This window comes from Notamacropus eugenii, chromosome 5 (genome assembly GCF_028372415.1).
Source record: "Notamacropus eugenii isolate mMacEug1 chromosome 5, mMacEug1.pri_v2, whole genome shotgun sequence".
Taxonomy (NCBI): domain Eukaryota; kingdom Metazoa; phylum Chordata; class Mammalia; order Diprotodontia; family Macropodidae; genus Notamacropus; species Notamacropus eugenii.
In genome coordinates this window covers 134,780,398-134,803,891 of record NC_092876.1, presented here as the reverse complement: position 1 = coordinate 134,803,891, position 23,494 = coordinate 134,780,398, and the positions used below count along the sequence as shown (strand labels likewise).

General features: G+C 43.2%; 1 protein-coding gene across 9 annotated transcripts in view; it reads left to right on the top strand.

Annotated features, from left to right (window-relative positions):
* Window positions 1-23,494, top strand: part of CEP164 (centrosomal protein 164) — a 76,604-nt gene that overhangs the window by 11,944 nt on the left and 41,166 nt on the right. For 5 of the 9 annotated variants that reach the window (XM_072610975.1, XM_072610979.1, XM_072610977.1 and 2 more), the window contains exons 4-10: window positions 423-627; window positions 2,834-4,534; window positions 7,910-8,065; window positions 10,199-10,312; window positions 10,605-10,682; window positions 20,871-21,257; window positions 22,010-22,084. In XM_072610975.1, coding sequence (XP_072467076.1) covers window positions 423-627; window positions 2,834-4,534; window positions 7,910-8,065; window positions 10,199-10,312; window positions 10,605-10,682; window positions 20,871-21,257; window positions 22,010-22,084 — 2,716 coding nt within the window. The remainder of the gene's footprint in view (window positions 1-422; window positions 628-2,833; window positions 4,535-7,909; window positions 8,066-10,198; window positions 10,313-10,604; window positions 10,683-20,870; window positions 21,258-22,009; window positions 22,085-23,494) is intronic. The other 4 variants (XM_072610981.1, XM_072610980.1, XM_072610978.1 and 1 more) reach the window with 3 other exon arrangements.

The window sequence follows — 23,494 nt, the reverse complement described above, 5'->3', positions numbered from 1 at the left end:
GGGCTTGTACATTCTTTCCCACTTTTCTTTGTATTCATACAACCTTGCAAAATATTCTGGACGCTGAACTTCATTGGTGTGGCTTGATGTTATCTTCAACAACTTAATTTATGTGCATGATTAAAACTTCATATGGATTTTTTCTTTTAGACAATTAATAAACCATTTTAAATGAAGCCTGATCTCTGGAAATAAAACCTTTGTTTGTACTGCTCTCTTTACAAAAGTACTCATCTGTAGGGGAACAAAGCACCACTCTTGAAAATCATTGGCTTAATAGGAATGAAACAGCCCTTCTGGTCAATAAATTGACTCCCCATTCCTGATGGAACAGTATCTCTAACAACACAGTAATTCAGTTTTTTAAAAAATGGTTTTCAAATCTGGGAAGACATTGGTTTCCAATTTCTGTTTCTCCCTAGCCAGGATATCACTGGTGATATTTACTATTTCAACTTTGCCAATGGACAGTCCATGTGGGATCACCCCTGTGATGAGCATTATCGGAACCTGGTGATCCAGGAACGGGGAAAGCTGTCAACTCCTGGTGCCATCAAAAAGAAAGAGAAGAGAAAGAAGAAGGATAGGAAAGACAAGAAGGACAAGGAATCTCCCAAAACTCCCTCGGTGAGTCACAGTTTGCTGGCATGTAAAGGGGTCAAGGTTGAAGCTGATGGGGCTTTATATACTTTGGGATGTTTCTTCCAGAATTTTGTATGAAATTAAAGATGCTGTTAGTAGCAACAACAATAATGGTATAGTCAACTCTTGATTGTTTTCAGTTTTGTTTATCTATTTGTGTTTTTGCCTCTGGTCAATATTGGCTTTCAAAATTTCTGGTTGATCGTGACACTTTCTTGCTAGATCTTCCTCCATGTCAATTGGAAGCCCAGTAGAAACTGGGAAAGAAGTCCTATTTTAGCTAAAACAACTTGCCCCTATGAAGTGGACATCAGATAAACTTAGACAGAAAGAAACTTTCCTTAAGCTGAAGTTTTGTGTTGCTCTGCAAAGTGATACTTTCTTGTATCTACCATGGAATGGTCTTCAGGGAAAGATTGGCAAGAGGGCAAAATGGCTAAACTGAATAGCTTTCCCACTTCTTTTAAGCTCTGTCCTCACAACTTTGATTATTCATTTCAACATATGAATTCCCAGACATCCAGTATAGCCATATTTAGATGTAAGCACAAAAATACTATCCAGAGACAAAGAGAATTGCTTTTGGTGTCATTCACTGTTTTGAATGATCTTTGTCGCTGTTCTCCTCCTTAGCAAGAGCTGGCCAGGTGGTGTGGTACACCCCTGTAATCCCAGCTACCAGGGAGGCTAAAGTTGGCATGTCTCTTGAGCTCAGAGATTCTGAGCTATGCCAACTGGGTATCCATACTGAATTTAGCATTATTATAGTGACTCTGGGGAGCAGAGACCCACCACATTGCCTAAGGAGGGGACCTCTGGGCTAGGTCAGGAGTGGAATAGGACAGAGCTCCCATGTCATCATGAGTGGGATTGAGCCATGAGTAACTCTTGAAATCTAGTCTTTAAGGAAATAAAGATTTGATAGTAACTGTAATACCTTTGCTTACCATAGCATTTTGCTTTTTAATTCAAAAAGCTTCTCTATAATTTCATTTTGCCTGACAATATGCCTCAGTATAGAAGGAGACAGGAGTTATTTTTCTCATTTTATCAATGGAGGACTTAAGGACTATGGTTTCCTTGAAAAATCACTGGCATAATAAGGACTAGAACCTAGCCCTTTTTTAATACTTAGGCCAGTGGTCTTCCCATAGGACTTAAGTCCCCAAGGAATACAGATGGAGATGATCAGACAACCAGAAAATGAGATAGTTAAATTACCTAGGCAATGGGAGGGAAGAATGGTACTAAATTCAGTCTTATCTTTACTTAATTCAGTCAGGGTATAGATGTAGGGCTTCAGTCGTCCCTCATGCCTGTGTGATTACCTTATTTTAGTGTTTGTAGCTCCTTTTACCAGTTTAGTGTTGACTTCTCAATGTTGTGATTGTCCCCCTTGTTTCCCTTGCTCCCCCAAATTGCCCATTCTAGAGCATGAATTACAAGACTCAGGTCAGTCTCTCTTCCCCATTTCCCCTGCCCCCAAAACTCTTCAAGTTTTGGGTACTCTCCTATTTTTAAAAAATCTTTCTGGCATGGTACCAAGTCCCATTCCTTTAAGAAGAAAGATAAAACATGTAATTTCGAAATAGTTAATTAATTGTTCACTTTCATAAAGTATTGAGTGTTCAAAGTAGACTATAAGATAAAGAAATTAGCAATTGGGACAGTCTTTGTATCAAAATGGATAGCAGAAGATGGCCATGGGATAGGGGATTCAATCCCAGGTGTAAAGTCCTAGCTCAAGTCATCTTGCTTTCCCTCTTGAAACAGTCTTACCATTATTTTAGGAAGGTGAGGAATATTTGACTATCCCAGTTCTGCCGGTCCACTGCTGTCTGGTTGTTAGAGCCCAGCTCAACAGCATTGGATTTTTAGGAGAGGCAGGTCTCATTAACGTGGGACAATATTTCTTAAGCAGGGTGGGCCGTAAGCATCAGATAGTTTCTATAGGGTCCCTTTCCTCACCCTCCTGAGAGGTGCCTGATTTTCTTCAGGTGGAACTAGTCATTTTATCAGGAAGAAGTTTTTCTAGGCTGATAATTGGTTTTTAGCCTTCTTTCCCAGCTTGGTTATTACCTGTCCATAGATTCATAGGGGCATAGACTGTCTTGCTTAGAAATAAAGTAGCATATATTAATCTTAAGTGCCATATTTCACTTTTCTCTACATGTTTATATTGCCTGTTTAGGAAACGCAGCCAGAGCAGGGAATCCTACCTTCTTCCTCCTTCTACTGTGGCCCATCCCCGCTCCCAGCATCTGGGCTCACTGGCTTGGACCTAGAACAGGAGATGCAGATGAAAAGTGAGGGCTCCTTTAGGAAAGGGAAGGGCATGTGCATGCTGGGCGACAACCCCTGGCCTCCTGGGGGTGCTTTGCCATGCAAGCTGCAGCCACTATCCAAAGGCCAAGTTCCCCGAACCCACCAGATCTTTGATGATGTGGAGAAAATCTTAGGCAGAACCCCAGCTCCAGGCAAGACAGAGGTAGGTGAACAGCTGGGCCTTGAGAAGCCCCAGAAACTGACAGAGAAGTTTTACCTGGGCTTTTCAGACCCTGAAGTAGAAGAGCTAGAAATGATGACCAAGCAACTGAAATCTGGCACTCAGGGCACTGAAAGCATCAGACCTTTCCAAGACGGCCCTGAGGTGGTAGAGAATAGGAGTCAGTTCTCTACCCAGTCAAAGCTCTCTGAAGCCATGAAGAACTCCCAGGCAAAAGGGGAGCAGGTCTGCTATAACCTGTCCAAACTGAGCCTAACTGGTCCTAGTGGGGACAAAGGCAGGAGCCTGGCTCCCTCAGCAGGCCCAGGAGACGCAGCCTCCCTACCTCCCTATAGTTCTGAGCACCTGTTGTCAAGCAGGAAGGGCAAGTTGCTTTTGATAGACAGCAATCCTGCTGAAGAGCTAAATCAGCAAGAGGAAGGTGGACTCATGGGTAAAGGCAGGACGAAAAGAGAGCCCCAGGGACTGTGGATGGGACGGGCCTGTAGGGTCCTCAACAAGAGTGACCAGGAGAGCTGCCAGGAGTCTGAGCTTAGCGACTCTGAGGTCCAAGCAACCTCGGCTCAGGATAGACCGCCAGGCCACCTTCTTGCTCCCTCACGAAGTGCAGACATAACGCCACCCCTTGTACAGAAAGCAGCTCAGAATGTCTTTTCAGAGAAAATCCGTGAAAGTGTGTCTCTTCTTAGAGAAATCAGGGAGCTCTCCCAGCCACCAGGTCTTCCAGATAAAGACCAGAAGTCTAGTGCCTTTGAACCAGAACTGGAGAGCAGTAGTACTAGCAGCAGTCTGGCCTCTCACCTGGGCTCCCAGATCTTGGGGGAGGTGAACAACTTCTCTTGGGACTTGCAAAGCTCCCAGGACTCAGAACTGGCAGTGGGCCAGTTAGGAGCTGGCCGGCGGGCCCAATACACCCGCTCCTTTCTAGAGTCCCAGTTGGTCCATACCCAGAGCTCAACAGATGAGCAATCAGAAAGTGAAGGCTATTCTGAGGACCAGAGATTCTATCAGCACATACTGCAGATGGTCAAGATCTCTAGACGGCTAGAAGGCCCGCTGCTGACTGAGAGCATGCAGGAGATGCCATGCAAGGATATTGCTGGCATGGTCTGCCATATGGCGGCTGGGTCACCTGGGTCACCCAGGTCACCCAGCGAGGGTGAACAAGAGGAAACTAAAGCCACTGAGGGAGAGTCAGGGCCCATGGCTTGGGCACCAGAGCTCCTTCAGGGCCCAGAGGCAGTAGAGAGTGTCCCTGAAGGGCATGGGGCCATGCAGCAAGTCCACTCGCAGCCAGCAAGTAAGCCCCACAGGCAGGAGGAAGCTGAGCTGAACTCCAGGAGAGGCCCGGCTACAGAGTCAGGGGCGAGGCAGCTTCTCACTCAGGTAGGCTTCTCTGCAAGGGTGAGTCAAGGAAAGGGACAACGGGGGCAGCTTAGATTCAAGATTGTGAATAGATCTTGAATCTGAAGATAGTCATTAGTTGGTTCCCCATCATATTTCCCTCATTGAATGTCGATTCTTTAACTGCATATTAGAGGCATTTTTGGAGATGTCCTTGCATTGCGTAGCTTTTTTTATCTGGTCTCCCATGAGATGGCGACCAAGGCTGCCTTTCCTTCAGAACTTACTGTTAGCATACAGATTATTTTTTTAAGTTTTTAAATTTTTTAAATCAATTTTATTTATTTTCAGTGTTCTACAATTACTACCATATAACTTAGATTTTTTTTTCTTCTCCCTCTCCCATACCTTCCCCCTCCCTCCCTGAGATGGCATACAATTTTATATAGGTTCTACACATACATTCCTATTAAATACATTTTTACTATAGTCCTGCAGTGTAGAAGAATTAATGTGAATGGGAGAAATCATATAACAAGCCAAAATGTAATACAAAAGAAAATGATCTGTTACATTCTGCGATTGAATTCCATAGTTCTTTCTCTGGATGTGGAAGGCATTTTGCCTTAAAAGACCATTGGGGATTTTTTTAAGTCCTTGCATTGCTATGAAGTTCTAGGTCTGCCACAAAAAACTCTTGCACACTGTGGTTGTTGCTGTGTACAAAGTTCTCCTGGTTCTGCTCCTTTCACTCAGCATCAGATCATATAAGTCTTTCCAGGCCTCTCTGAAGTCTTTCTATTCATCACTTCTTATAGCGCAATAATATTCCATTACATTCATATACCATAATTTATTCAGCCTTTCCTCAATTGATAGGCATCAGATGCTTTAAAGAGAAATAAATAAGCCAGTGTATGGCCAAAGGGGAATTGTTACTGCTGGCCCTGGGATATCAGAAAGGGGTGGGTGGGTATCTTTCCAGGATGTGGGGAACCTTTTCTAGCAGCTGGTCATTTTGGGACTTTAAATAATTGAGAAGGGAAAGAGGAACCATTTTAAAATTGTGTATTCACCCTACAGCCTCAGATAAGTTACGTCACTTGCCTGATATCCTGCAACACCAGGCAGTTAGCATATTCTCTGGGTATGCTTTAGCATCCAGAATCTCCCATCCACCCCTGATCTTAGTTTTCTGCATCAGAAAATGGTGTGAATGGCCTCCTCCTGGTCCTACACTGAGGGCTACAGCAAGGGGGGACGAAGAGGGAGCCTTTGTTTTGTGGCTTCCCTTCTTTCCATGGAGTAGGCACCACCAAGGGGCAGGGAGGTTTGCTTTCAGATCAGAGATTCATACTAATTCAGAAGAAATCAAATAGACTAAGAATGTGGGACAGAATGGGGTTGGTTTGCCTGGTTACCCTCTTGTTGCTGCCCAGCTGTGACTTCACCCAATTGCTGCCTCCGGTTCCTAATTGCTGGCATGCATTAGTTCTCCGTTAGCTGCTAATAACTACTCTAGGACTATAAATATCGGATAAAGCTGCAGATTATCCTGGAAGTTTTAATTAGCCCAATGGCAGCAAGTTTATCCTCTCTGAAGGACAACTCTACCCAAAGCCCCACACTCACAGTTAATGGCCATCTGTAGAACATAATTAGCTAGGGGCCAAGAATGTGTAATTTCCCTGATAACCACTGATTTGGTAAAGGCTTGGGAGAACAAAGACCTCAGCGTGCCTGTCTCCTTCTCCCAATCCCCAGCACGATAGCAAATTACCCGTGTTAGGAGTCTGTAATTTTCCATAAATACAACATGGGGAGAATTTTGCTTGCTGACACACTGGAACTGATTGGAAGGAGGGGAGCCAAGAGGAGCAGGCCCAAGCTTGTTCTCTGACCACATCAGGAGAAAAGCCTTCCTGCGTACTCTTCTCTTACTCCCCTATCATGAGATATCTTGTGGCTGCCTCACCTGTCAGGAGCCCAGACTGGTTCTTAGGTGGCCTTTTATCTCATTTCTTTAGATGAGCACCTATTGTCCTTTTTCAGAAATGATTCTCTGCAAAGGAAAGCAGATGTTTTGGTCTCAACTGCTTCAGTCCTCGGCTCCCTAAGCTGAACCTGTATGGAGAGGAATGGAGGAAATTTGTCTATTCCCATCACTTGTCTGGGCTTTCTTTCTAAGCTGGACCCTTTCTTCATCCTCTTTTCTATGGTTTTACTCTTTGTGCTTAGAAGGCCCAAACAATTAAGGAAAGGACTAAGTAAGGATTTTTAAGAACCCTCTCTAAATCATTACAGCATTGCCATTTATAAAACCTTATTCTTGACAGGCCCTGGTAATTGATATTCCTGTAATGATGATGATAACCTTACCTTCCACATGTAACAATTGAAAAGGTGTTTTCACATTTATTACTTCATTTAGAATTAATAGTCAGTCAGTAAGCTTTTATTCAGCACCGGCTACATGCCAGGCACTGTGCTAAGCCCTGGGGATACAAGGAAAGGCAAAAGTTAGTCCCTACCCTTTAGGGTCTCACAGTCTAATAGTGGCAGCAATGTGAAATCCACTATGTACAAACAAGCTGTGTATTAAATAAATAGGAAATAATCAACAGAAAGAAGACACTAGAACTAAGAGGAATTGGGAATCATTGAGCTGGAAGGAACAAAAAGGTAAAGAGACTAAGACCCAGAGAGTTGTCACTTGCTCAGGGTTATATGAGTAACCAGCAGGATTAGGAGCCAGGTTTCTTTCTTCCTAGTCACTGATCTTTCCACCATACAACAGTCCTGTGAGGTAAGCTGGTAACCCCCATTTTGCAGGTGAGGACATTGAGGTTCAGAGATGTTAAATGCCTTGCACAAAATCACAGAGGAAATAAGAGCTGGCAGCATCAACTGACCTGGGTCTTTGGACTACTAGTCCAGTGTTGTTTTCTTTAGCTTAGGCTGCCTCCTTGGCCCTTGGCTGGCATTTCGAAAAGCAGGCATAACCAGCAGAAGAAGAGTAAGTGAGCCACTTCATCTCTATTTCAATTAGAGAGATCACACCCTTTTGTATGGCTTCTTTCATATTCTCCTCAGTCAACATAAGGGGAAAGATACTTATTTTCCCACTTGTTGCTTGAAAGGAGAACAGTCCCAGGTAAAATCTGCCAAATGAATAAGTACTGTTAATCTTGACTAGCAGAAGAGATAAGGGGACCAGTAAGTCAGCCTATTATTTCTCAGTGCTCTCAACGTAATGTTAATTTCTAAATGTCATTTTTCGTTGGCAGCCTCTGAACAGAGGTGATTTAAGTTTGAGTGGGCAGAATGTAGAACTTTTATTTCTTTATATCTGTCTCCAGAATTCCTGGAGCCACATAGCTTATTAGAGTACATGACAAGGTGTTTTGTGTTGCCTAGGCCCTGGGTTCTTCCTTAGCTCCAGTTCATGTACCTGTGGGAGGCCTCGCTCCCTTACGCAGTCTCATGGACACCTCAGCCCCAACCTTGCGTTCATCCCTGAGTATGAACTTGGGAAGCCCAGTGGAATCTCCTCAGCCTTTGGAAACTGCCCTGGTAAATGTTTGCTCCTTTGTCTGTGTGGTTGCTAGGGGGAGGTGGATGAATTCAACCAATAGCTCCAACTGTGTACTCGGTACCATGGCAGACACAGTACAGGGAAGTAAGAAAAACACAGGACGCAGTCTGTGCCTTTAGGGAGCTCGCTGTTTAGTTAGGGAAACAAGACATATGCATATGAAGCAACTGGGAAAGAGACAGATTCTAATAATGTGCTGAATTGTGATCTATAAACAATTAGAAAACAAAACAATATGGCATCTGATAATTGGATGATACAGGCAAGAAATGCAGTAGGAGTTGAAGGAGAGAAAGATGAGAGCAGGATGGGAATCATTAGGGGAGGCTTTGTGGAGGTGGTGGGATGGAGGCTCAGACTTGAAGGATTAGTAGGATATGAATGGAAGAGAGGGCAGGAGGGGCATGAGCAGCCACAGGAGGTGAGAATGATTTTAGTGTGTGCAGGGGACAAAAGACCTGCCAGGCTGGAGAGAAGGATTCGTATGAAGGAGTACTGAACAGTAAGGCAACAATGGGGAAGGTGAAGAATGTCTTTGTAAATGCCAGGGGGAGACTCTGGACTTTATTTATGCTTAGGGATCCAATGTAAAATTTTAAGTGAGAAAGTGACATAAAGAAAATGGTATTTTTAAGGAGGCTAATCTGATAGAGGTGTTTAGGAGAGATCAAGGGCCATGGTACTACCTAGGACACTGGTAGTAATTTGTAAATAGATATGAGGTCATGAAGATCAGGATGATGGTAGTAGGGTTAGAAAGAGAGGGACAAGTTGAGAATGAATGAAAAAGCATTTATTTATTAAGTGCTTACTATATGTCAAGGACTGAGCTAATAGCTAGGATATGAATGCAAAAGTGAGACAGCTCCTGTCCTCAAGGAGCTTATGTTCTAGTAGGAGGAGACAACTCATAGAGTGCAGTGGTAGCCAGGGAAGGGTCTTTGGGTTTGAAAAGTCAGGGTTCTAGGATGTGAAAAGATAGCTAAGGTGTCGAGAGGCTTGGTTAGAGCTGTCTACATAGAGTAGGCCGTGTGAGACACATTGGAAAGGAAGCACTTGTAAGATTGTTCATCATGGGCAGATGCAAGGTGTGAAGGAAAGGGAAGAGTTGAAGATGGCGTCAAGGTCATATACATGGGGAAATGGGCAAAGATAGATGCCTTTAAGAGAAATGAGAAAACTGGATAGCTGGATAGGGTTGCTGCTTATAGGGTAGGGAGATGTTTTAGGTTTTAGAAATGTTGAACTTGAAATAATGGTGTACTGTCAGTTGGAAACATGGGCCTGGAGATCAGGTAAGACATTGAAATTGGATAGAAAAGTTTTGGAGTTATCTGCATATAGTAGCGATCCCCAAGAAACCGGAGAGCACATAGTCATCACCAGTCTTAGGCATTTGCTCACCTCCGTGGTGCTATATCATATGCTAGATGGAATAGGTGGTACATAAATGAGTTCTTGCCATTGCCTGAGGCTTATCCTCAGACAAGAAGCATGATGTTAGATTCGGATGCATGAAAGCAGACACCCAGGTGGTTGTTTCTGAGCTATACCAAGCAAAGTTTGCATGACTCTTCTTTAACGGTTCCCAAGGGGGCATTTTGGTTTATTCAGTCCTTCTTTAACCCCTTTGAAAGAAAGGATGGGGTGGGAATTGTTCTCTTTAGTTGGGAATTGTTCTCTTTAGTTTTCAAATGGGAATCTTGAGTGAAGTTAAGGTTTGCCCAAAGTCACACAGTGATTGAATGATGGAGGTAGGATGGTGATTTAGGACTTGGCCCCTACTTTCCTTTTGGCTTGAATTTGTGCCCTTTCGTGGGTATCAGACTGTGCCTGTCAGCTAGTGCCAGTTGCTCTGCTTCCCTGAAAGATTGGCTTGTGGACTGCAGTAGGAGAAAGAGAGCGTCAAAGGAAGATGGTCTCTGTGGAATACTTAAGTCTTAAGAGATGCCACGAATATGTGTTGTGTGGGGAGAATCTTTGCAACAGGACAAATTGTGGTCACAGCATTGATCTCACTGGGGAGGCTCTTAGCTCTAATGTCTTCTTCCTTCTCAGTCTTTCAACTCTCAATTCCCTTTGGTAAATGGGTGCTTCCTCCCATTTTTTAGCTTCCGCAAGGCCCCAAGACTTCTACCTACACCAAGAATCTTCTGGGCTCCATCCATGAGGAGAAGAATCCCCTTAGGGAGGAGATCAATGAAGAGGAGGAGAGTGATAATCAGGTAATGCAGACAAGCTCTCCTTGTCATCACGACTTAATTGTTAGCCCATTGTTTATAGGTTGTCTTCTTCACAAGAAGAAAGCATGAAGTAGAACAGGCAACATCACCTTTTTAGCATCTGCCCAAGATAGCATTACTATCCATTGCGGACTGCCATCCGTCCTCGAGAGGCTCCTGTTCCCTCCCTGACACAGTAACACCCCTGTTCCTTCCTCTCTCCTTCCCTCCCTTCTTCACTTCCTCCTCTATTCCTTAGTCTCAATAGGTCTTTTTTGGTTCACTCACTTTTCAGAGCCTCCGAAGCACAGCTGGACTGCCTAAGAATCTACACCTGGATATTGGAGTACTGGGGGGCAATTTTGATTATGAGGTAAGGTCGACATTTCTCTTAAGGTAGATTTCCAATCCTGGACTGCCCTCTCCTTCCAAAGGACCCTTGAGATATGCTGGATGTGTGCCTGGAGGAAAGATCATTTCTTCTCAGCCCTGTTCAAGTGGTAGTGAGGAAATGATAGGGGTAGGATATGGAGAGAAGTGGGCTAATTAAATTATGAGGGGGAATTTTTTGTCCATTCACTCAACAAATATTTATTTTGTTCCTACTCTGTATGGGATGAGAGGCATCATGGCATCGTGGATAGAGAGAGTCAGGAAGACCTGACACATGATAACTGTGACCCTGGACAAGTCATTTGGCCTCTTTGTGACCTGGACATCACTTTTAGATTAAGAGGTGGTGACCTGCATCAGTAGAGGATATCTCTCACTAGGAGCTCCCTATTCTGATTATATCACAGGTCTGGTAAAAAAAAAAAGTCTAACATACCATGCTGGTTCCTAGGGCAAATATGAAGATGGTTACGACATAGTTCTTAGCCTCAAGGAGCTCATAGAGAGCTGAGGAGGCAAAATGCACTTCTCTGTCAGAAAGATACAAACAAAATGTGCAGAGTTTCAAGGAGAGATTTTTCCCAATTTTGCACTAAGGAGTAATCAGGAAACATTCTATAGAGGGAACTAGACCTTGAAAAATATGCAGTCTTCACAGGTGGAGATGACATTCTAGGTGGAAGGAATAGCATAGGCAAAGGCACAGAGGTGGGAAAACTCAGGCTATTTGGATGCTAGTGAGTAGTTTAGTTTTTCTGAAGCATAAAGAAAGATAAGGAAAGATTAGATAGAGGCAGAGAAACTGGTTGGAAAGCTGCTGTGTCTTGATAATGATGATTTTTAAAAGCAATGAGAATGGAAAGGAGGGGGATAGCTTTGAGATACTGAATTAAAATAAATAAGTTTTGGCAGTTAATTGGATGAGAATGCTTGTTTATGTCTGGGGAGAGGTATAGTCAAGGTTCTGTGCCTGGGGAAATGGTGGGGCATTGATCAAAATAGGGAGGTGCTTACCGTGTGCCATGAACTGTGCTAAATGCAGAAAAAGGGGAAAACGAGTAATAGGGGGAGCTTCAAATTGGAAGTCAGAGGACCTGGCTTTGACCTTTGTCCCCTTACTACCTCGGTGATTCTGGGGGAGTCACCCAACCTCTCTGGGCCTCAGTTTCTTAATCTCTAAATGAAGGGGTTGGGTTAGGGGTGGGGAATCTTGTGGCCTTGAGGCCACATGTGGTCCTCTAGGTCCTCAAGTGTGGCCCTTTGACTGAATCCAAACTTCACAGAACAGATCCTTTTATTAGATGATCTCTTAAAGCTGCTTCAGTGATGATTTTAAGTTGGAGGTATAGGGAGGATAACAGCTTGGGCATCTTTAGCAGCTAGTTGACAGTAAGGAACTGGGGCTCAGGATAGAAGCTGGCACTAGAAGCATAGATGTGGGCATCATTTTCAGAGGTGATAGTTGTCATGATGGGAATGGACCATATCTTTGAAGGAGAAAAATTGGAGGGAAAATGAAACTTTTGGTAATAGCCTTATTTCTAGGGAGTGAAAGAAGCAGAGCTGAAGCAGAGAGGTAGAAAGAAAACTGGGCTAGCGGGGGGGGGGGGTCAGCGCCATCCCCCCTTCCACTGTGCCCTTTTTTGTTGGTGTTTTTATCAGCCAGCAAGTTGCCTTTTATCTTAGAAGTACTTCTTTCTGAAATACTTGTGTCTTCTTGCACTTCTAAAAACTTGACTCTCCCCAGAAGATGCTGAGTGTCTGGTCACTCTTTCAGTGCTGGATGAGTACTCCAGTGTTCCAAGACCTTCCTTCATGCCTCCAGTGTGCTAGACCAGGAGCTGTACTAAGCTTATTCCTTACTTTTCACCACCACTTACTTGCCATTCCTCTGACACTAACCAACAACCTCTTCTCCTTTGAGGTTCACTCCATCTGGAACTGTTATCTTGTTTTGATCCTGGTGGATATTAACTGGCCCCCAGGCCTTTCTCTCTTCTTTCTCAAGCAAAGTCTCAACCACCAGTCTCAAAGTCTTCTTAATACCCCAACCCCTGCTCTCACACTAAGGGCCTTTATTACAACTACTGATGATCCCCTCAAAAATCTTCTCGTTTTATTTCCCTAACTACCATGACCTGTACCTTTATTCTGTATTAACTATACATATGAATGACTTTGATCCCATCATCACAGATAACTGTTTGACTTCCATCATCCAGATCCCTAAGATTCCTCTCTTAGACTATAACCATTTTAAATTTTGGGGGTTGGAATCAATTGCTATCTCTTGTTTTTTACACCACCTTAATTTCTAAACCCATTCCTCTCTTGCCTCCCTGCAGAGGGCCATTTCTTATAACAAAGAGCAAAAAATGAAAAAAAGCCACAGTTCTGTAAAATTAACACATTAATCCAATCTGACAGTGTCCCTCCAAAATGACCTTGTATTTAACTACTTTATATGTTTTGTATTTATTTTGCTTTTTCTCTATCTTGGTGTTTTTTTGGTTTGTTTTTTGGAGAGATAGTATAGTGCAGAGTGTTGGACTTGGAGTCAGGAAGACTTGGGTTTAAATCTTGTCTTAGACATTCTGTGACCCTGGACAAGGAATTTAATTTCTCACTCTCAGAATTCTGCCCCTGGGGATCATATCCGTAGCACTTACCTCACAAGGTTGTTGTGGGGATCAGTGAGAGAATATGTGTAAAGTGTTTTTGCCAACTTTAAAGTGCTACATACGTATATTTATTTTCCTGTATCTATATGATTTCCTCTCATTTCCTCAAGAGAGGGGATTGTTTCATGCTTGTCTTTACCTTCCCACTGCTGTTATCACAGTGCTTGACACATGGCAAATGTTTGTTGAATTAGATTGAACCTCATAATTTCTCTTTGGCCTGGTATTGTTTCCTGGATGTCTCTGAGCTAAAGCTCTGGGACAGAAATGGTCCTCAGACATATTTCCTTTCCATGAATATGGGTGCTTGGTCATCGCTGTTATTTGGCCTATTGAGGACCCTGATGTGTGCTGGCTATGGTTCCTTTTGGGTTTCTTGTTAATTGATAGTTAACTTCATTTGTGAACTAGGGAGCCTCTTTAAACAGATCCCTGATTGTTTCCCAATTTTTACTTTGATTGAAGATTTTTTAAGAATCATTGCATCTTAGAGCTGGAGGAGACCTCTGAAGTCATCTCATTCATTCCCTTTGAGAATTCAGTTTAGTTCCTTGAGTTTTTATAAAGTGCCTACTATGTGCTAGGCACTGGAGATACAAAAGACAAAAGCAATCTAGTTCTTTAAGGAGAATACATTCTAGTGGGCTATAGGATGGGAGGGGAGGAAGAAATAATATGTGTACTGATAAACTCAAAACATATATATGAAGCAGCTACTTAAATAAAAAGTAATTTCAGGGGAGGCAAGCTTTTTACTTATTTTTAATTTTCAACATTTACTTCTATAAGTTTTAAATTTCTTTCCCCTCCCTTTCCCCATCCCTCCCCAAGATGGCCTGTAACCTGATACAGGCTTTACATATACATTCCTATTAAACATATTTTCATATTAGTCATGTTGTATAGAAGGAGGTGAGCTTTAATACTCAGATGAATCCACAAATGCCTTGTGTAGGAGAAGGAATTACGAGAGACAGAGTGTCCCAGGTGTGGGGGATCCCAGCTTATACAAAGACACACAGGTGGGAGATGGAAAGTTGATTTGAGGAAATAGAGTTCAAGGTGTCTATAACTTAGAATGCTTGAGGGGGCATGCTGTGAAATCAGCCTGGAAAGACAGGCAGAAGCAGTCTTATGAAGGGTTTTAAGTGTCAAACAGAGAAGTTTGTATTTTACTCCAGAGGTAATAGTTTCTTGAGCAAGGAAGGGTGTGACATGATCATGCCTGCGTTTTACGAATGTTACTCTGGCAACTGTGTGTGGGGAGGTTGCAAGTGAGGAGACCACATAGTAGATTGTTACTGTAACCCAGGGGACAGGTAATGATGGCCTGAAATAGTTTGGTAATGGAATGAGTGAGTGAGTGAGTGTAGGGAAGGGATGGATGATTGGGATAATGTGGAGATAGAAGTGACAGAATATGGCAGCTGGTTAGACATAGGGAGAGTAGAACATGAATCCTTTCTTCATGGGGGGGGGGGGTGCATCCCATAAAAGATTCCTCAAACTCCATGTGACATGTGGAAAGGTGAGGGGACTATTAGTTGTAAGTATCTGATGAGTTTGCTCTGAAGTCCAAGGGGGTGGGAGGTTGGGGAGCATGTTTAGGCACATTGACGGGAACTTGCTTAGGTTCTCCCTTTTTGCCTTTCTTCTCCCAACCTATGCTCACTGTTGAATTACTATATCCTTGGGGGGAGCATGTGTTCAGGGCTTAAAGGGATTCACACAGGAGGAGGAGGCAGCTGTCCTAGAGCCCTTGTCAGCTGGTGGTGTTAGTAGATAAAGGACTGGGGAACAAGAGGTGGACAGGTTGTCTGGTCTGGACCTATGGAAACCAGCGATCCTTTTGGTTGCTTTACACTTCCCCCTCTTTCCCATTTTTGAGGAGAGAATGTCCAAAGGAATCTTTTGCTGCAAGTTAGCTGGCCTTTACTTTGACTGTTGGTGGTTATTTTGCTTGTCATTCCATGAGATGACAGTAGGAAGGCAGCAGCATTCCTCTCCCTCTCTCTCTCTCTCTTGTTCTCTCCTTTCTTTTGCATGCTCTCTTCCCTCTCTTTCTTGCAGACTCTCTCTCTCATTCTCTCTCTTGTATGCTCTCTGTCTTTCTGTCTCCCTCCCCACCTTCCTGGCTGCCCTGCCCCCTTCTCTCCTGCTTACAGCTTTTAATCCATCTCTAGTCTTATTACAGAATCAGAAGGATTCATGAAGTAGATGTTGGGAATGAGTGTGAGGAAAGGGGGAGGCTGCAGGGTAAGAGAAGCAGGCAGCATGTTGGGTCAGTGAAAATCCCATCAGCAGATCAAAGTTGAGGAAGCCAGGACTTAAAACTAACAGGTGATGATGTCAGTGTGATTTGAAGGTGCTAACAACACTGGGGAGAAGTATAAAGAATTGAGACTAACTGGGCAGGGAAGGAAGTGTGGAAAATAAATTGGACTGACTACAGGACCAGTGGGAAGAAAAAAGAAGGCTGCTACCTCCCAGGGTAGGATCCAAGCACAAACTCTATTTTCCAGGATTTTTTCCCCCCTGCCTCCTTTCCTTTTGTTCTCTGTTGATTCTAGGAACTCCCTACCTTTGTGCTCTGGGCAGGAGGAAAGGGCCCTGCAGGCATTGGAGCTGCCATCTCTCTTGGGGGGGAGTGTGTGAGATATTCTTGGAGTATGTCTTAGAGGCGCTGCCTCCCTCTGCATGCAGATGGCCAGGCTTTTTCTGCAACCATAGCACAAACTTGCTTAGAAATGCTCGAGAACCTGGGGCTGTGACAAAGGAGGAAGGAACAAGACCGGGCACCAGTGACTAGAGAATAAAACTGTGCTGAACAGAGATAACAAAGTATTGCCCACACGGCCCCCAAAGCACGGAAGGTCAGGCAGCTTGTGTTCAGAAGCTTCATGTCTTAGTTAGGAGTCCCATGTTCTTAGTTTTAGTCAGATGAGGATGGGGAATGAAATGAAAGCAGAAATTTGTAAAAGCATGTGGGTTTTTTAAAGCACTCTGGTCTCCTTTATCTGCATGTAAAATTATCTACATGGTGTTTCTCTGCAAAAAATGTTTAGTTCTGTTTTGGTGTTCCCGTGACACACAGGAAGCCTCACTGCCCCCGTCTTTCTGTTGCCAGTGTGCTTGGCGGTGGGTTCCAGCTCATGGTAATTTTAGTCTCAGTGTAACATAATAGTAATAACTTATTGTCATATCATGCTTTGGAGTTTACAAAGTACTTGCCTTATATCTTAGTATAGAAGATACAGCCTCATACCCTGTGAGGAAGGTTTACAGATTGAATGACTTGTTTGAGGCTACTTAAGTAATGGAGGAACTGAGAAGTGGATGTTTTGTCTTCCAGACCAATGCTGTACCTCATGAGGAAAACATTGGGAAAGTCAGATTTTCTGAATTTCTGAATTATTGGCTGAATAGCCCCTGTTCTGTGAGGATCCAGAGATACAGATTAGATAGAATGAGTTTAATTTAGTCGTTTAGTATGGAGAGATTCTGTGATTTACAAATCCCTGATATAATGGAAAGGGTTTAGTTTTGAGAAATCTCCTTGTTTCTCATGTCTTCTGATTTTTAATCAGCTCTTAAAAAAACATTTAACTCCTTAAAACAGCAGACCTCTCATCAGGTAATAAACCCAAAGCCAGAGTAATGATGGCCTGGCATGAATCCTTGGGTCAGGGCATCATTACACTGGGTTTAGGTTGCCTTCCACAAGAAGTTTATTACCCTGAGGAGCAGAACCTTTCTCAGACCTTTGAGAAGTTCTGCTAGCATGGAGAAGTTAGAAGAGCTGGACACCCTCTGCACGGAAGCTCCCATGTCCTTCCCCCTTGATAATGGCAGATGTTGCTTCTGGGTGAGACTGTGGCTCAGTCTAGGAACTTTTCTGGCTGTGGTCTACTATAGTAGGAAGCATCCATATCCACATATATTCATGTACATGTATATATATACACACAACATATATGTACACATACACATATGTGTGTATATATAATACGTAAACATGCTCCTCTGTCTACTTCATCCTTCATTTCTCTTCTGCATCGGGCAGAGTTTAGTGGCAGCTGATGTATGGCTCCTGACTCCTGAGTCTCACCTCCCTTACAATCTTTTGGGTATCCTAAGAGTGTCACCATCTATATTCTTTATTCTGTGTTGGCTTATTAATAAGATGCAGGAGCTACAAGCTGTACCTTTGGGGTTAGTGAACAGTTATTATCCTTAGATGGAAAACACTGCAGAAGTTCTAAGTTCCTTCTTTGTGTTTGTTGTTTAATTTGCTCTCCAGTGATTTTTTGCTTCTTGTTTGATTGAACATTCAGGGCAGAGAACTACAAAGTCTTAAAACCTCTCATCAGAGTTGTTCAAATCAGTGGCACAAGCATGTTAGTGTGAATGTTTTATGGGATGAAAGCTCTTCCTCCCTCTGCTGTCAGTGTGGGCCCAGGAGAGCTGGAACTGGCCCCATTTCCCAGTATGGTTTTTACTTTCATGCTGTGACTGGACCTGAGGCAGGTTTGATTGACTGGAGGTAGACAAGTGTAAGGTTTGTATATAGGAAATAGCGCTTGAATTGGGCTTCACCTCCAGCATCCAAGGTCGGCATCCTGTATCGGATAGTGTCCAGGGAACTTGGGAGGGCATCTTTAGCTGCCGTAGAAGGAGGGGGTCTCTGCTGCCTTTTAAAATCACAGATTCCTAACTCAGACTTTTTCACCTAATAAGAAAAAGCACTGAAAAGAAGACATAGTCCTAGGTCTTTGTGTTTTTTCTCTAGAATTTAAACACACTCCAAACTTCTCAATAAAGAGTTAACCTTGAATGCAGCAATAAAAACCTTGAGTTGATTTTTCTAGACCTGCTGTCTACTTAATGAAGCCCCAAGCCTGATAAATTCTAGGTAGATGCTACCACCCAGTCTTGGCCCCTCTGGAGCCACTGGGATTTCTTTAGCTGCAGCCCAAGAAACCCTTACTCAGACCTAATTACTAAAGATAGGCTAGGTTAAGAACATTGTGTATCAATGCCTTTTGTTTTTGTGCCACAGTCATTTCCTATGCTCTTCCCCAACCCACATGGAATCCTCTCTCTCTTTTTTGTTTCTTAGTTTATTTATTTTTAGTTTTGAACATTCACTTGTCTCAAAGAAAAACCTTTCATCAAAACGGACACACAAAGTGACTATATTTGATAGTGTATGCAGCATTACACATTTCTAATACTTCTCTTTCAGAAGAGAAAGTAGAAGTATGTTTCATTATCTGTTCTGGAGACCAAGATGGGGCACGGTGTTGTGGACTGAAGGCTATCGTTGGGGTCAGAAAGACCTGGGTTTATTTTCCCCCTCAAAGGCACACCAGCTGTGTGACCCTGGGCTAGCCACTTAACTTCTCAGTGCCCCCAGGTAGCTTTGTCAAATTGTAAGCTACTGGTGACTCTACTGATCTGCATTGTGGAGGAATTTTCACGATGTACTTCATGATGTAAGAATTGAAAGGAAGTTCAGTGGCCCACTGAGCCATCCAACTCTTGCAGCAAAGGAATCCAGCCTATAAAATACCACAGAAAAGGTTGTCCCACGGCTGCCTGAAGACTTCCAAGCAAATGGAACCCATCACCTCTGGGGGCAGTAGAAGAAGAAATGAAAGAAAAAAAAGCTATATAAAACTTAGGTTAAAAAAATTCTCAGAATTAACTCCATGCTCTTTTTATCTCCTTCTTGCCCTCCTCATTTAGTTTTCATTTAGGCTTTTAACTTGGTTTTCCTTGATTCCTCCCACTCTCCCCAACTCCACTCCCATTTCTCCACTCCAGCAGCAGATTGGCACCAGAGTAACACAATGCGTCATTATTTACTGAATTTCCTAGTCTTTTTTAAAGAGTATGCTAGACATTCTAGTCCACTAGGGGGCAAAAGGAGTCTCACACATTCAGGTAAAAACCCACTGCCTTTTTTTACCCAAGCCTCTCTTAATTTGGGTGTTTTATTATGTTTTTACCATCCACTGAAGTTTTCCTCTGAGTTTTCAATGAAGTGTGGAGGTGACCTTAGTTTCTCAGAGGCTGTGCCAGTGGAGCCCCTGATAAGTCTGGAAAGTGACCAGTGAGGAGGAATGAGGAGCAGCCTAGTTTGACCTTGGGGGGCCATCACCAGGAGGAGACAGTTTTTGTGTGTGCATGTGTGCCATAGTGTCTCATGAAGAGGGTCTGTGGTTTTTGTAGGTAAAGGTAATAGACAAGGAAATCCTGGCTCTTTTAACATCTCTCTTAATTTCATGTGATTCTCAGGCATTGTGCTTTTTTAAAACATGAAGTTTTGTGAGTCACCCTCTAAGTCAGAGACTGGGACCAGGAAGGGTGTCAGTACTCTCAGGGGCTACTTGACCCTTTTTCGTAGAAGTGATAGGTGGTGAGTATTGCCTGAGAAGAGTGAACCCACTTTCGTGGTCATTTTAGGTGACCTACACTTTTGTGGGAGGCAGTATAGTCTAGGACTGGAGGCACTAGGTGGTACTACCATCCTCGCAAGGCTGAAAACCTTCAGTCATTTTTTAGACTCCTTTCTCTTCCTTATTGCACCCCCACCCCCACCCCCACCCCTTCAGGCAAGCAAATGCTGAGTTGTGCTAGTTTTATCTGTAATATTTTTCACATCTGTCCCATCTTCTCCATTCCTACTATTATTACCATAGTTCACACTCTCCTTCCCTCACAGAGTGTGGGGTCTCTCTGGTTTGTTTTACACATCTGTCAGATTAATCTTCCTATAACAGGCTCTGATCATGTCACTCCCCTGATCAAAAACTTTCATTGGTTTCTTACTGTCTGCTGAATAAAGCCTAAACCCCTCTGCCTAGCACTCAAAGCCCTCTAGAATCTGGTCTTAGCCTACCTCTCCAGCCTTACTTCCTATTATTGGCATTTACAAATTGTACCACCTAGCCAAACTTGACTGCTCTCCATTCCCTAAACCAGATCTGAACATGACCTCTCTGCCTTTACTTATGCTGTTTGCTGTACTGGGAATGCTCTTCCCCTGTAGCTTTCTTTTGAAATTCTACCCAACCCTCAAGGCATAGCTTAAATGTTCTCTCTTTTATGTAGCCTTTCCTGTTCTCCTAAGCTAAAAGTAATCTCTCTCATTCCCAAAGTGCCATAGCTCTCTGTTTCTGCTTTTTATATAACAATTATATGTTCTCTATGACATATCAAGACATCTATGTATATGTGCATATTTATGTGTATCTGTATTGATAGTCATTTGTATCCTTGTACCATCTGCCTTATTAGACTCCCTATATATCTCCCATAGTGTTTGGTACTTAGGGAGTACTCAGTATGTACTTGTTAAATGAATGAAGGAGGACTCTAGTTCACCATTGATAGAATTCATTAGACTTTTAAGTATGTTAATCTTTCTTTGCACTTCCCCCAGAAGTTTTTTTTTCTTAAACATTTATCTGCTTGCTACCTAGGAGTCTCCAAGAAGCTTACAAGAGGATAAGAAGGAAGCATCACTGGGTTCAGACATCCCCTGCCCCCGGACTTCTGACAAACTCTTTGGCCGAGATGTAGATAGCAGCCTAGGCAGTGCAGATGGCGAAGGCCGACAAGGGAAGATGGCAAGTGCTTGGCTCCCAGACAAGGAAGACAGTGAGAAAGGTGACCCTGGGGCCTCCCGGCCGAAGATGACTCGAGTGGTTAACTCAGAGATTGTTGAAAGTACTGGAGCAACCAACAAGCAGTCGTTGGAAAACCCTGTGGTGGTTGGAGAGGTGGGCTGTGAGAAAAAAGAGGCCATGAATGAACTAGAGAAGGAGCAGACAGAGCCGAAAACAGAGAGCAGATTGGATGTCAGTGAAGTAAGTCACCTTCTCACATAGGCAGTTCCTGCAAATATTTCCTTGCTGCTTTTGTAAGGATGCTACAAAATCTTTATTACCAGGGCAGGAAGCTCCATTTGCAGACCTTAACTACAGACTGTCAGGAACAGCTAGCTACAGAGCCAATACCCTTAATTGTGACAAAAATTCCCAGGGCCCAGTAGGGCAGTAAAATCCTGAACCAGGCTTTAAGCTTGCTGGCACTGGAAATTCAGAGCAGAAGTTGGTTTTTCTTCTTGCACCTCCAGGGATCTTAATGCTCTGTTTGTCTCGCTTTTTCTATTTCCCTTCTTTCCCATTGTCTTTTACTGTTGTGGTTTGGACCCCACCCCCAAGTCTCTGTCCTTGTCCCCCACACCTGGTTATGTTACTTTTCCATAGTTTCAGAGACTTCTTTCTCCTGATTACGTCCTTGGTGATTTGAATTGAACTAATGGTGGGCAGTTCATACTGGATCTGCCAGCCAAAGTGTGGAGAATGTGGCAGTTGCATGTAGAGAAAGCATAGAGCTATCCAGATCGTTCAGGTTAGGACAGACAGATTTCTTTTTCTTTTGGGCAGGAATAATCTATGCAGACCAAAATATGTGTACTTGCAGTGTGAACTGAATTGAATTTTATGGATATAATTATGGATAATTACAGAACCTTTGTCTGGATTATGCTGGTATGACTATAGATCTTTTGTAGTATATTCATTTATATGATTTTTCTTTGTGGATCTTCTCACAGGAGTCTGAGATTAGTGACCATGTGAAAGAGTTGCAGTTCTCCGACCATTCTGATACCAAATCATTTCTTGGCCTGGTACGTCAGAGTTATATGTAGATTCACATGGACTTCAGTCTAGTTACTTCTGGCACATCATATGAACCTGGAAGCTCAAAGATAGGGGTCCCTCTCATTTTTATAGTCTTGGGCTGGGATGGGGATCAATCCTAGAACTTTAGTGTTTTCTGTAAAGGTAAAGTTTTATGTCAGAATGTTGTCACCACTGTATTTTCTTTTAAAAATATTTCATTGGTATCTTTTGTTTTTATGTTTCTTTAATTTCTGAATAAATCCTGCTCCCACCTACTGAGATATTCCTTAAAACCATGAAAAAGAAGGGGAAAAAAATTTCAGCAAAACTAACCAAAGTATCAGTTGAGCCTAGTCTTATATTCAGTGTTACATCCATGGTGCCCTCCCTTGGCAAAGAAGGGGGAAAGGAGAGATGGCACTCTTACATTTTCTCCATCCTAGACTTTCTACCTTGCTGCCTCTTGGTTTTTTGATTGGTATCCTCACTTAAGGGGAAGAGCTTGTGAAGTTTTCTTTTTTGGGAGGGCAGCAATTCAAGGAACAGTCCACTATCTGTAAGTGGATGGAAGATAAAAAAAGAAGGGATTAATAGGGAAGGACAAAAAAAAAATACCTGTGAGGTTAGGAAGAAAAAAATGGAGGAATGAAGAACTTGTAGGTCCCCTGTGGCTAACTGCCCTATAGGTTTGCAAAGAGTGGGGACAACTAGGGTAGGATTCAAGCCAAAACAAAATTGTCACTGGAGAGGAAGACTCCAGAGAGCTAGAAGTAGGTTGTAGAGGGCCAAAATGTCATTGGAAATATGATCTGAGAAGAATCACCTTATCAGCAAGGCCTGTAGAAGAATGAACCTGACCTTTTTAAAAAGGAGTTGTCCATGTGAAGGAGGATGCCCTCAAGCACCTTTGGGTTGTGGATAGAAAGAACTATGGGTATCAGGACCAGAGTGTTAGCTGAGAATCATGTTATGTGTTAGTGCTGATGGTTGTGCTGTTCTAATTAGCATGTGGTGGGGTAGCCGTCCTCTAGCTATCAGACAGGAATGCTCAGCCTGGGAGAGCAATGGGGTGTGTGCCTGTGGGCTGGTACCTCCTGGAGCAAATTAGTGTGTACTTCTGATATTTAAATGTAGGTGGTTGATTTTCACTAACTGATTGCACCCCAGTCCCTTTAGTTGCTGTTAGGAATTCTTGTGTTGGGGTAGCTAGGTGGCACAGTAGATAGAGTGCCAAGTCTGGAGTCAGGAAAATCTGAGTTCAGATCTGGCCTCAGACACTTAGTAACTGTGTGACCCTGAGCAAGTCACTTAACTCTGTTTGCCTCAGTTCCTCATCTGTAAAATGAGTTGGAGAAGGAAATGGCAAACCACTCCAGTGTCTGTGCCAAGAAAACCCCCAAATGAGGTCATGAAGA